This window comes from Cherax quadricarinatus, chromosome 84 (assembly GCF_038502225.1).
Source record: "Cherax quadricarinatus isolate ZL_2023a chromosome 84, ASM3850222v1, whole genome shotgun sequence".
Taxonomy (NCBI): Eukaryota; Metazoa; Arthropoda; class Malacostraca; order Decapoda; family Parastacidae; genus Cherax; species Cherax quadricarinatus.
The window spans coordinates 9,544,598-9,557,202 of NC_091375.1; the positions used below are offsets into that span (position 1 = coordinate 9,544,598).

Sequence of the window (12,605 nt, forward strand, 5' to 3'; positions counted from 1 at the left end):
GTGAATGGAGACGAATGGTATTTGGGACCTGACGAGCTGTTGAGTGTGAGCAGGGTAATATTTAGTGAAGGGATTCAGGAAAACTGGTTATTTTTATATAGCCAGACTTGAGTCCTGGAAATGGGAAGTACAATGCCTGCACTCTAAAGGAGGGGTTTGAGATATTGGCAGTTTGGAGGGATATGTTGTGTATCTTTATATGTATATGCTTCTAAACTGTTGTGTTCTGAGCACCTCTGCAAAAACAGTGATTACGTACGAGTGAGGTGAAAGTGTTAAATGATGATGAAAGTATTTTCTTTTTGGGGATTTTCTTTTTTTTTGGGGTCACCCTGCCTCAGTGGGAGATGACCGACTTGTTAAAAAAAAAAAAAAAAAAAAAATAATTGAATTTTAGGTACCAGTGTTTTGTACATTTTTTACTACTATTTCTGCTTCACCATGTTTACATATAAGAAGTCACAAATGGGTTGACATTATTTATACAATCATTACAGTAATGTAGTAGTCTGCATAACAGTAAATCTTCTATATCTTGTGTGAATAAAAATTCAAAATGAAAAGCAAGGGTAATATAAGGGGAGCCTGGAGACGTGGCTAATGAACAGAGAAAGTGTTATTTTAGTGCCAGGAATGTCTGCATTGTTTATTCTGGACCCTATTTTGAAATTGGCATCTCTTGAAATTTATGTGAAATTGGCCAAATTACCGATTTCTGACCAATTTATTGGTTAGTTGAAATAGGTAAATGGGTGGTTTCTTGTACTCATTCGACAGAATAGAAGGAATACTAGCAAAATAGCTATGAGATTGGTAGACTGGATCAATGGAATGGGCCAAAAATAGGGCATATGGTGGGTGAAATCGCCAATGTGTAAATATCGTCGTTGGGTTAAGTGTTTTCTAACCTAACCACTCTGTGATCTGGCAAAATTACTAATCCGGCACCCTACAGGTCTCGATGATGCCAGATTAGTGATGGTCAACCTGTACTGTAATAGAGTGGTACCCCGAGTTTCGGCCATAATTTATTCCAGAAGCTGTTCGAGTGCTGTTACCGAATGAATTTGTTCCCATAAGGAATAATGTAAATTAGATTAGTCTGTTTCAAACCCCCAAAAATACACTTACAATAATAAGCTTATATAATTGAGTTGGGATCTGTATGAAACTTGGGGTACCACTGTATTTCATAGCTCTAGCTTTTCTGTGATTACCCCATCTATATTTGCATATAAACATTTTAAAATTTATTTTGTGGCTGTTGTTTTTCCTTCTATTTCTTCTTACTTCCTGTCCAGTGTCCTAATTTCTCATTAGATATGGGAATTTTGACCTACAGCAGAACATTGTTTAACACGGTTTTGTCTTGCACATATTGGTTATAGCACCATTGAAGAACTGTGGCATATTTTTGTTTAACACTTTGTAAAATTAGTTTAACACGGTTGCAGGAGGGGAAAAAATTTTGAGCGTGCAATCACCCGCGGGACAGGATGTTAGCAGAGCTCAATGCACAGATAGAAGGGAGCCAGATAATAGAAGAAGATGAAGAAGAACCTGAAGAAAAACAGTTAACATTACAGCAGTTATATGGGCAGTTCCATATTACTGGTTCCATATTATTGGTAAAGCTGCAGACTTTTTTACTGCAGAGGGCCCTGACAAATCTAGAAGCACTACTTTGAAATGGGGTCTAGACTAACTGATGATGCCTTACTGTCAGATGTATAATGTACTGGAGAGTAAAAGAGCCCAGTAATCCCTTACAATCATCCACCTCAGCCCAGTAGGGCCACACCATCCATATCCACTCTCTTCACAATCATCCACAAACATCATTACCCACAATTTAAGGTAAGAAATAATATTATTTCTACTGCCTTTGCAGTCTTAAGAAATAATATATCACGACAATGCACTACAATTACATATTCACTTTTATTTTCTAAGATCTGGAGGTCTAAAAAAAAAAAGTTGTTTGGCTTTTGGGAGGGGGGCTCCCAGGAACGTAACCCTATTTTTCCCATAAGTTCTTCAGTTTGTCTGACACGGTTTTGACTAACACAGTGTTTTCAGGGACGTAACTACCATGTCCTGGCCCTAAGCGAAACAAAGCTAAAGGGGGTAGGGGAGTTTCGGTGGGGGGAAATAAATGGGATTAAATCTGGAATATCTGAGAGAGTTAGAGCTAAGGAAGGGGTAGCAGTAATGTTGAAGGATAAGTTATGGAAGGAGAAAAGAGAATATGAATGTGTAAATTCAAGAATTATGTGAATTAAAGTAATGGGTGGATATGAAAAGTGGGTCATAAAAAGCATGTATGCACCTGGAGAAGAAAGGAATGTAGAGGAGAGAGAGAGATTTTGGGAGATGTTAAGTGAATGTATCGGAACCTTTGAACCAAGTGAGAGAGTAATTGTGGTAGGGGACCTGAATGCTAAAGTAGGAGAAACTTTTAGAGAGGGTGTGGTAGGTAAGTTTGGGGTGCCAGGTGTAAATGATAATGGGAGCCCTTTGATTGAACTTTGTATAGAAAGGGGTTTAGTTATAGGTAATACATATTTTAAGAAAAAGAGGATAAATAAGTATACAAGATATGATGTAGGGCGAAATAATAGTAGTTTGTTGGATTATGTATTGGTAGATAAAAGACTGTTGAGTAGATTTCAGGATGTACATGTTTATAGAGGGGCCACAGATATATCAGATCACTTTTTAGTTGTAGCTACACTGAGAGTAAAAGGTAGATGGGATACAAGGAGAATAGAAGCATCAGGGAAGAGAGAGGTGAAGGTTTATAAACTAAAAGAGGAGGCAGTTAGGGTAAGATATAAACAGCTATTGGAGGATAGATGGGCTAATGAGAGCACAGGCAATGGGGTCGAAGAGGTATGGGGTAGGTTTAAAAATGTAGTGTTAGAGTGCTCAGCAGAAGTTTGTGGTTACAGGAAAGTGGGTGCGGGAGGGAAGAGGAGCGATTGGTGGAATGATGTAAAGAGAGTAGTAAGGGAGAAAAAGTTAGCATATGAGAAGTTTTTACAAAGTAGAAGTGATGCAAGGAGGGAAGAATATATGGAGAAAAAGAGAGAGGTTAAGAGAGTGTGAAGCAATGTAAAAAGAGAGCAAATGAGAGAGTGGGTGAGATGTTATCAACAAATTTTGTTGAAAATAAGAAAAAGTTTTGGAGTGAGATTAACAAGTTAAGGAAGCCTAGAGAACAAGTGGATTTGTCAGTTAAAAATAGGAGAGGAGAGTTATTAAATGGAGAGTTAGAGGTATTGGGGGGATGGAGGGAATATTTTGAGGAATTGTTAAATGTTGATGAAGATAGGGAAGCTGTGATTTTGTGTATAGGGCAAGGAGGAATAACATCTTGTAGGAGTGAGGAAGAGCCAGTTGTGAGTGTGGGGGAAGTTCATGAGGCAGTAGGTAAAAGGAAAGGGGGTACGGCAGCCGGGATTGATGGGATAAAGATAGAAATGTTAAAAGTAGGTGGGGATATAGTTTTGGAGTGGTTGGTGCAATTATTTAATAAATGTATGGAAGAGGGTAAGGTACCTAGGGATTGGCAGAGAGCATGCATAGTTCCTTTGTATAAAGGCAATGGGGACAAAAGAGAGTGCAAAAATTATAGGGGAATAAGTCTGTTGAGTATACCTGGTAAAGTGTATGGTAGAGTTATTATTGAAAGAATTAAGAGTAAGACGGAGTATAGGATAACAGATTGAACAAGGAGGCTTTAGGAAAGGTAGGGGGTGTGTGGACCAGGTGTTTACAGTGAAACATATAAGTGAACAGTATTTAGATAAGGCTAAAGAGATTTTTGTGGCATTTATGGATTTGGAAAAGGCGTATGACAGGGTGGATAGGGGGGCAATGTGGCAGATGTTGCAGGTGTATGGTGTAGGAGTTAGGTTACTGAAAGCAGTGAAGAGTTTTTACGAGGATAGTGAGGCTCAAGTTAGAGTATGTAGGAAAGAGGGAGATTATTTCCCAGTAAAAGTAGGCCTTAGACAAGGATGTGTGATGCCACCGTGGTTGTTTAATATATTTATAGATGGGGTTGTAAGAGAAGTAAATGCGAGGGTCTTGGCAAGAGGCGTGGAGTTAAAAGATAAAGAATCACACATAAAGTGGGAGTTGTCACAGTTGCTCTTTGCTGATGACACTGTGCTCTTGGGAGATTCTGAAGAGAAGTTGCAGAGGTTGGTGGATGAATTTGGTAGGGTATGCAAAAGAAGAAAATTAAAAGTGAATACAGGAAAGAGTAAGGTTATGAGGATAACAAAAAGATTAGGTGATGAAAGATTGGATATCAGATTGGAGGGAGAGAGTATGGAGGAGGTGAATGTATTCAGATATTTGGGAGTGGACATGTCAGCGGATGGGTCTATGAAAGATGAGGTGAATCATAGAACTGATGAGGGGAAAAGGGTGAGCAGTGCACTTAGGAGTCTGTGGAGACAAAGAACTTTGTCCTTGGAGGCAAAGAGGGGAATGTATGAGAGTATAGTTTTACCAATGCTCTTATATGGGTATGAAGCATGGGTGATGAATGTTGCAGCGAGGAGAAGGCTGGAGGCAGTGGAGATGTCATGTCTGAGGGCAATGTATGGTGTGAATATAATGCAGAAAATTCGTAATTTGGAAGTTAGAAGGAGGTGCGGGATTACCAAAACTGTTGTCCAGAGGGCTGAGGAAGGGTTGTTGAGGTGGTTCGGACATGTAGAGAGAATGGAGCGAAACAGAATGACTTCAAGAGTGTATCAGTCTGTAGTAGAAGGAAGGCGGGGTAGGGGTCGGCCTAGGAAAGGTTGGAGGGAGGGGGTAAAGGAGGTTTTGTGTGAGAGGGGCTTGGACTTCCAGCAGGCATGCGTGAGCGTGTTTGATAGGAGTGAATGGAGACAAATGGTTTTTAATACTTGATGTGCTGTTGGAGTGTGAGCAAAGTAACATTTATGAAGAGATTCAGGGAAACCGGCAAGCCGGACTTGAGTCCTGGAGATGGGAAGTACAGTGCCTGCACTCTGAAGGAGGGGTGTTAATGCTGCAGTTTAAAAACTGTAGTGTAAAGCACCCTTCTGGCAAGATAGTGATGGAGTGAATGATGGTGAAAGTTTTTCTTTTTTGGGCCACCTTGCCTTGGTGGGAATCGGCCAGTGTGTTAATAATAAAAATGTGAGAGAATGGGTCTGTGTGGTTAGTGTGCACCTCAAAAAAAAATCCTGCAGCACGCAGTGCATAATGAGGGAAAAAAACTGACCGTTTTTTTTGGATTAAAACGCCGACTTTGAGGTGTATTTTCGTATGGCATTTATCGTTGTATTCTCGTTTTCATGGTCTCATGTGATAAAATGTAAAACGTGTTATAGAAATAGAGATGATTTTGATTAGTTTCACGATGAAAACGACCTTGAAATTGAGCTCAAAGTAGCGGAAATGTTCGATTTTTACCAATGTTCAGGAGTAAGCAAATCACACCACATGTCCAATACACGTCAACTGGGGAGTCTAATATTCTTTCACTAGCGCACTGATATTATTTATACCATTTTTACAATAATGCAGTAGTCTGCATAACAGTAAATTTTGTATTTTTTGTATGAATAAAAAATGAAAATAGTAAGCAATAGTAATATAAGAAGGGCCTAGAGACATGACTAATGAACAGAGGATGTTATTTTAGTGCCAAGAGTTTATTTTGAAATTGGCACCTTTTTTAATTTGCGTGAAATTGGCCAAAATGACAATTTCCGAGCACTTCATTGGGTAGTTCAAATCGGTAAATAGGCAGTTTCTTGCACTCAACTGATAGAAAAATTGGGTTTCTATAGAAATAGCTATGAGTTTGATCAACTGGAACAATGGAATTGGCCAAAAACAGGGCTCAAAGTCGGCGAAATTGCCAATGCGTATATTTCGCCGAGACCGCTAACTTTGTGGGAGCATAATTACATGAGTTTTCGACCAAATTTCGCACTTTTGGTGTCATTACCATCGGGAAAAGATTCTCTATTATTTCATGAGAAAAAATATTTTTTTTTCCAAAAATTTTGCGACACAGAATGAAAGTTTCAGAAAGGGGCTTGCAACAGTCAAAGGGTTAAATGATGGTCTATTGTACGTTTTATCTTAACCCCTTCAGGGTCCAAGGCCCAAATCTCAAGTGGTGCCCTAGTGTCCAAGAATTTAAAAAAAAAATTTTTTTTATTTTTTCTTATGAAATGGTAGAAAATCTTTTTGTGAAGGTAATAAAACAAAAAGTACAAAATTTGATGGAAAATTGACGAAATTATGCTCTTGCAAATTTTGATGTGTCAGCGATATTTACGAATCGGCGATTTTGCCGACTTTGACTCCCTTTTTAGACCAATTACATTATTCCAGTCAACCAAATTCTTAACTATTTCACTAGTACTACTTCTATTCTATCGATTGAGCACAAGAAATCGCCAAGTCAACTGTTTCAACTACAAATTAAAGTGATCGGAAATTGTTAATTTGGCCAATTTAACACAAATTTCAAAATATTCCAATTTCAAAATAGGGTCCAGAATAAACAATGTAGGTATTCCTGGAACTAAACTAACATTTCATCTGTTCATTAGTTACGTTTTGAAGCTTTACAAATAAATTCCATTTTGATTTTTTATTCACATAATGAATTTTTATTCACACCAAAAAATAGAAGATTTACTGTTATGCAATACTGTAATAATTGTATAAATATCATCACCATATTTGTGAATGTATATCAGACCTACCAGCTGGCGTGTATTAGACGTGTGAGGTAGTTTGTTTACTCTTGAATATCGGCAAAAATTTAACATTTCTGCTACTTTGAGCTCAGTTCCAAGCCATTTCCAGTGCTAAAACCAATCAAAATCATCCCTATTTCTGTAATATGTCTTCCATTCTATCAAATGAGACCAAGAAATCGCAAATACAACTATAAAAAACATACGAAAAAACACTGTAAAGTCGCTGCTTTAATCGAAAAATCATGATTTCATTTTTTTCTCTCATTATACACAGTGTGCTACAGGATCTGTTTTATGTGGTGCACACATACCACATAGATGTATTCTCTCTTATCTAGGCCCAAATGTACCACTCACAGTTTATCAGAGTGAGCTGAGCTCATGACGTAGATCTACGGTGACCCTGAACGTAAAGCCGTAGATCTACGGGACGGACCCTGAAAGGGTTAAAGATGATCTTTAACATAATAGGTGGGATCCCAGGGAGCTCCATCTAGAATCATAACAATTAGGGAGCTAATTGAGAAGAAAATACCCCAACCTTATAAAAGCGTCATTTAATTGGATGGCTGATTATGCCAGCCCAATGCACTTGATAAAATCTTTGATAATGACTATATCATGAAGAGGATGACCAGTATAGCCTTGCGGGGTCAGTTCAACCCTTCCAGTAAATGTACACCAAGCACCAGGACACTAAGCATAATCACAAGCCCCTACAGTACCGAAGAACACATAAATATGAGTGAAATGTAGTGGGATGATGAGGGATATAGAGGGCAACTATAAACTTACAGTCCTTTGTCTCAAGGAACAGGATTGTCAAAGATCCAATTAAAGAGGACAATCCTCCATCCATGAAGTTAATGAAAAGGATGCAAATCTAATCCAAGAAAATAAGAAAAAAACAAAAACCAAGTGCTAGGGTGATGCAAATCAGGTAGGGTGGAATGAGTTCTTGGCCCTATTCATTGGTTGGGCATCCATGTGTGTTTTGGGGGGGAAAAAAAAAGGTTTTGGAACTGTGCATACAGGCTTGCCTTCTTTTGCATGTTAAAGTGAATGGAGTGCGTGCAATGCTCAAGGTTGTTGTGATCTGGAAGGACATCATCAATGCTGACTTCTGCTACCTAGTACAGTCTTTGCCAAGGGCCAAAACTGAATAGATGTCTATCCACACTACATCCATTCAGCAACCCTGTGTGGTCATGTTAAACCAATATGATCAACCCTCTTGAATTCCCGCCTCCATTCAACAGCTGCCCCCTCTGTCTTGGGTGCTGTGGCATGATTCCAAGTAGGCCTAATTGCAGAATAATATATTTTGAATTAAAAAAACATTTGTAGGAAATTCTACATATACCACACCTTCAGCTCCTCCCTGCTGCTGTTTTCCAGCTGCTAACTGGAGTCTTGAGCAATGTGTAAGTATCCAAGTACTATTGGCAACCACAAAAAAAAGGAGGAGTATGGATAGGTAGGAAGAGGCAAGAGGAAACTACTGAGCATAGAAGAGTGTAACACATTATAATGGGGCCATGAGAGGTGAATATTTGGTGTGAATGTAAGTGTAATGCATTCTGAGTGTCACCTTATATGTAATAATGCATTTTTGTTATTCAAAAATGTCTTACTATTATGAGAATGTGGCACAAGTTAGAGTAAATAAGAAGAAAGGTAAAATTTTCTGATAAAAGTGGATTTTAGACACAAATGTGTAATGCCATCATGGTACTTTATTTTTTAAGTTGTTTCTGTTTCTAATGAAACCCTGATTTTGGGTGATTTCAAAGAGAAGATGCAAAAGTGGGTGCCAGAATTTAGAAAGGTGAGTAAAAGAATCTGAAAAAAAAAGAGCAAGGTAGTGAGAGTAGGAGGTAGTCTGGGAAATGAGAGTGGAAGGAAGGAGTATGGATGAAGTGTATTATACTTGGAAGTACAATATGTAGATGTTTCAGTAGATGGGACTATGAAAGGTGAGGCAAGTCCCAGGACTGATTAGGGAAAGCAAGTAACAAGTGTTGAGGAGGCTGTAGAAAGAATTTAGTTTGTCTATGAATGCAAAAAGAAAAATGCATCAATATATAGTGGCACAAAGCTTTTGTATGGGTGTGAAGCAATTTTCTTAAACATTGCAAGAAGTGGAGACAAAGGAAATGTGTCTGAGACCAATGTGTGATGTGAATATTATGTAGAGAATATGGAGTTAAGAAAGAAGGCTGTTTGGTGGTACAATCAGGTGGAAGAGAGCTTGGTATCCTAAGCCAACCCATGCCAAGTAATACCTTAACCGACCACTGTATTATGATTCATGTCCGAACATATTTCCATGTGTTTAATCTAGTTTAACACCCTACCAGACTACTAGCCAAGCTGAATCACTTGTTCATCAACAGTCATGCTGAATATGAGGGAACACCAAGGTTTCCACAGTGACTTTTGAATCAGCAACAGTAGCAGCAAAAAACAATTCAGATGAGCAAACATGTTCAAATGCTTTTCTATATGTATTAGTTATAACATAGTGGAAGTGAGAGTTATACAGATGACTATGATTTAATGATTGAGCTGGGGCATTTCTATGCATATATGCATTATCCTCAAATAATTAGTTTATGTTGTATTTATTCTCAGTTTAACTAATATATATTTTTAATATTCTATGTGCATTTTATTCCAGATTTATTTACTAAATGTACTGGGTTGTGACTGATAAAATGTGGCAAATGTCAAGACAGAAAAAGGCATCTGGGAGCAATTATAGATAAAACAATGTCACTGGAAGATTACCAATGCTCATATGCTACACTGGTAAACATCAAAATAGTCTTTAGACATATGGAAAGTGAAAAGTTTAAAATACTGATCACAACATACATGTGACCAAAATTTACCTATGCAGTGGTAGTGTAGTGGCTACACCTACGAAATACACAGAGAAGATTGAATATGTTTGAAGACTACAAGATGGCTCACAGAGCTAAACAAAAATATGAGTTGCAAAGAAAGACAAAAACACTTAAAATATCATCACTGCTTAATAGAGTTTAAGAGAAGATCTGATAATCACATATAAGTTCACAAGAGGATATGAGACAACAGATTAAGCAGACTTCTTACCACCACAAATGGGAAACAAAAAGCTGCAAGAGTAAATGGAGAAAAGGTATTCCTGAAAAAATTTAATAAAGTTTTCTTCAAAGAGTGGCGGAATATTGGATGGGGGATCTAGAAGAAGAGAGTCAGTGTTACAGCCACTGTAACATTAAAAAATATATTAAAAGGTATATAGCAATGATGGGACACCACAGTTCTACTCGTATAACTATAAATGTGTTAGGTAAAAGGACATATATGCAACAATGCAATATTTTATTGTGGCAATGTTTCACTCTCCAAGAGCTTTGTCAAGCCTTTATGACTTGACAAAGTTCCTGGAGAGCAAAATGTTGCCACAATAAAGTACTACATTAGTAACACTTGTGTCCTTTTACCTAACATATTGTCAGTAATTCTACCAACATCATTACAACTATGGATGTGCAGCTGCAAATAGGTAAATATGCACATATCTTGTCAGTAGTTTTTTGAATGCTACTGTATTGAAAACTTATAGACTGCCTGAATAATGTAAAAGTAATTTTTCATGATTTAAGTGTTTAAGGGGTAAACAAAATTTTGAATAAATTTAATGAATAATTTGCATTAATTTTTATAAGATATAGGTACTCTCTAGTAATTGGTGCCATCTAGTAAATTTGATTAAACATAAATCAAGTTTGAAAAAATACATAATCAATACTTGTGTAACTTATCGTTGCGAATTCCATAAAATTTTAACAAAGTACTATTCTCTAAGAGTGGCAGATAAAGAATGGGAAGAATGAGTGATGGAATGAGCCATGCGGCAGTAGACACTGGTGACACCATGCAACGCGAGGACGGCTAGCACCAAACCTGCCAGCTGGCCACACTCGACCCGTCGTGGTCTGAGCCACGCTTCGAGGCACTGCCTCCACCCAACAACGTCAGGGACTTTTTCGACCCTTTGTCACTACCAAGTACATTGTCTATGCTGCAAAACGGAGAAGATTGAAGCATAATATGAGTGTTTATATAAACTGTGGATTATTATGTACTTTATTAAATACTGTCCACAAGGATGTTAACAGTACTTATAAAATGACAGTCACCACAATCTGAATCTGGAAACAACTAAAAAGGTTCCTGTGGAAAAATTATAAAATATTAAGGGGATGATAAGAAATACTGTATGTATTGTACATGATTATCTAAACAGCTGCTTTTGTTAAAAGATACATCCAGTATTTGAATGTGGTGACTGTTTCACAATTACTCATCAATATAATCCACATTTTTATTAGCATGATATATCAGGTAACATCTTGGAGACCAGTCTTCCCTTGCTATCATTACAGGGTCGTGGCCGTAGATGAAGAGTTGTCGACGCCCTACCTTACGTTGGACTGGGAGAGGCTGTCCTGACGACTCTGGTGTCCCTGGGAGTCCTGCTGCTCATCAATGGAACGGGAGAGGCTGGTCCTTGATGCGTGGGTGCTCTTGCTCGGTGCGGCAGGTGCTGCTATGCCCATCAGTCGCGCAAACAAACTGGGCTTCTGTGGTGCCACCATTGGGGGTCAGGGGAGGGTGAATAGCTCGAAATATGGAAGCTATAGTTTACCTAGATTAGCTAGGCATGATATATAATTGATAATTTGATTATTTATAATATTACTTATACTCCTTGAACTAATGCCCTTAACAAATATTTTCAACAATAGCTTCCATTTCTCGAACTCCTACAAACATCGACTTGAACATCAGGTTTTATTATATAATTTGAGTGTAATTTATAAACATCAATGACAACTAGAATAAAGAAATAAACCAGATGCGGGATAAAAGAGGAAGGAGGCTGTGAAGGAGTCGTGGCATGACAGTCGTAACTCACTTGACTTTTTAAGGACAAGTCCTTTATGCTCTGTAGCTCAGAATCTTAACCTTATGAATATCTTTTTTCAATCTAGTATCTACTACATAGGGATCATGTGATGAGTAGTCATTCTCAGAGAAACATGTGACACAAGATACTGCCACGCAATTTTCATGAGTGTTGTGCTGGATTTTCTCAATTTTTCTTTTTATAACCTTTGTCTGCCAGAGTGTAGATATCACTCTACATCTAAACTTAAAAATCTACAACCGCCATCCACAAACACCAACATTATCTTTTGTTTATAAAACAAATTATGCAAAAATATTGTTGCACACAATGGGTGAAAAGGTCAACATGAGAAAGGTAGATAATTAAAAATGTCCCATTAGTATTGTACAGTATTACATAAATTTCTTAGTGCCTTGTTTCAGTTGTACAGTATATGTAAATGATTTAGCAGATGCATTGTGGATACTGTTTAAAAGGTCTATTTCATCAGTCACTATCAAGGAGCCAGTCACTATATTAAGATGTTATCATTATTCATAAACCTGACCCATTACCCACACATATTATGCCTTCACTACAATGATAATGAAACTAATAATAATAATAATAATAATAATAATGGTAATAATAATAAAATAAATAATAATAGTCTTTAATACAAAAAGTTTAAGTCCAAGTCAAAGGTAAGACCCAACGAATCTACTTAAAAAACTTCCCACTGAATGTTAAATCAGAATCACCTATAAATAACAAAACTATAAAATGCCTATGGAACAACTTCTAGGAAGATTACTCTTTTCTGATGTACATTACATATGTGAAGAGTAATACTCATAAAAGCTTCTTCTTGAAGTCAAGGCTGTAAGTGATAAGGT

At 37.5% G+C, this 12,605-nt stretch overlaps 1 protein-coding gene across 1 annotated transcript in view; it reads right to left on the reverse strand.

The window, feature by feature from the left end:
* cac (calcium voltage-gated channel subunit cacophony) overlaps positions 1 to 12,605 on the reverse strand; it is a gene marked incomplete in the record, with an annotated part of 730,773 nt that overhangs the window by 37,387 nt on the left and 680,781 nt on the right. The window contains 2 exon segments of the mRNA XM_070103036.1: positions 10,722 to 10,839; positions 11,241 to 11,401. Of these exon segments, the coding sequence (XP_069959137.1) occupies positions 10,722 to 10,839; positions 11,241 to 11,401 (279 nt within the window).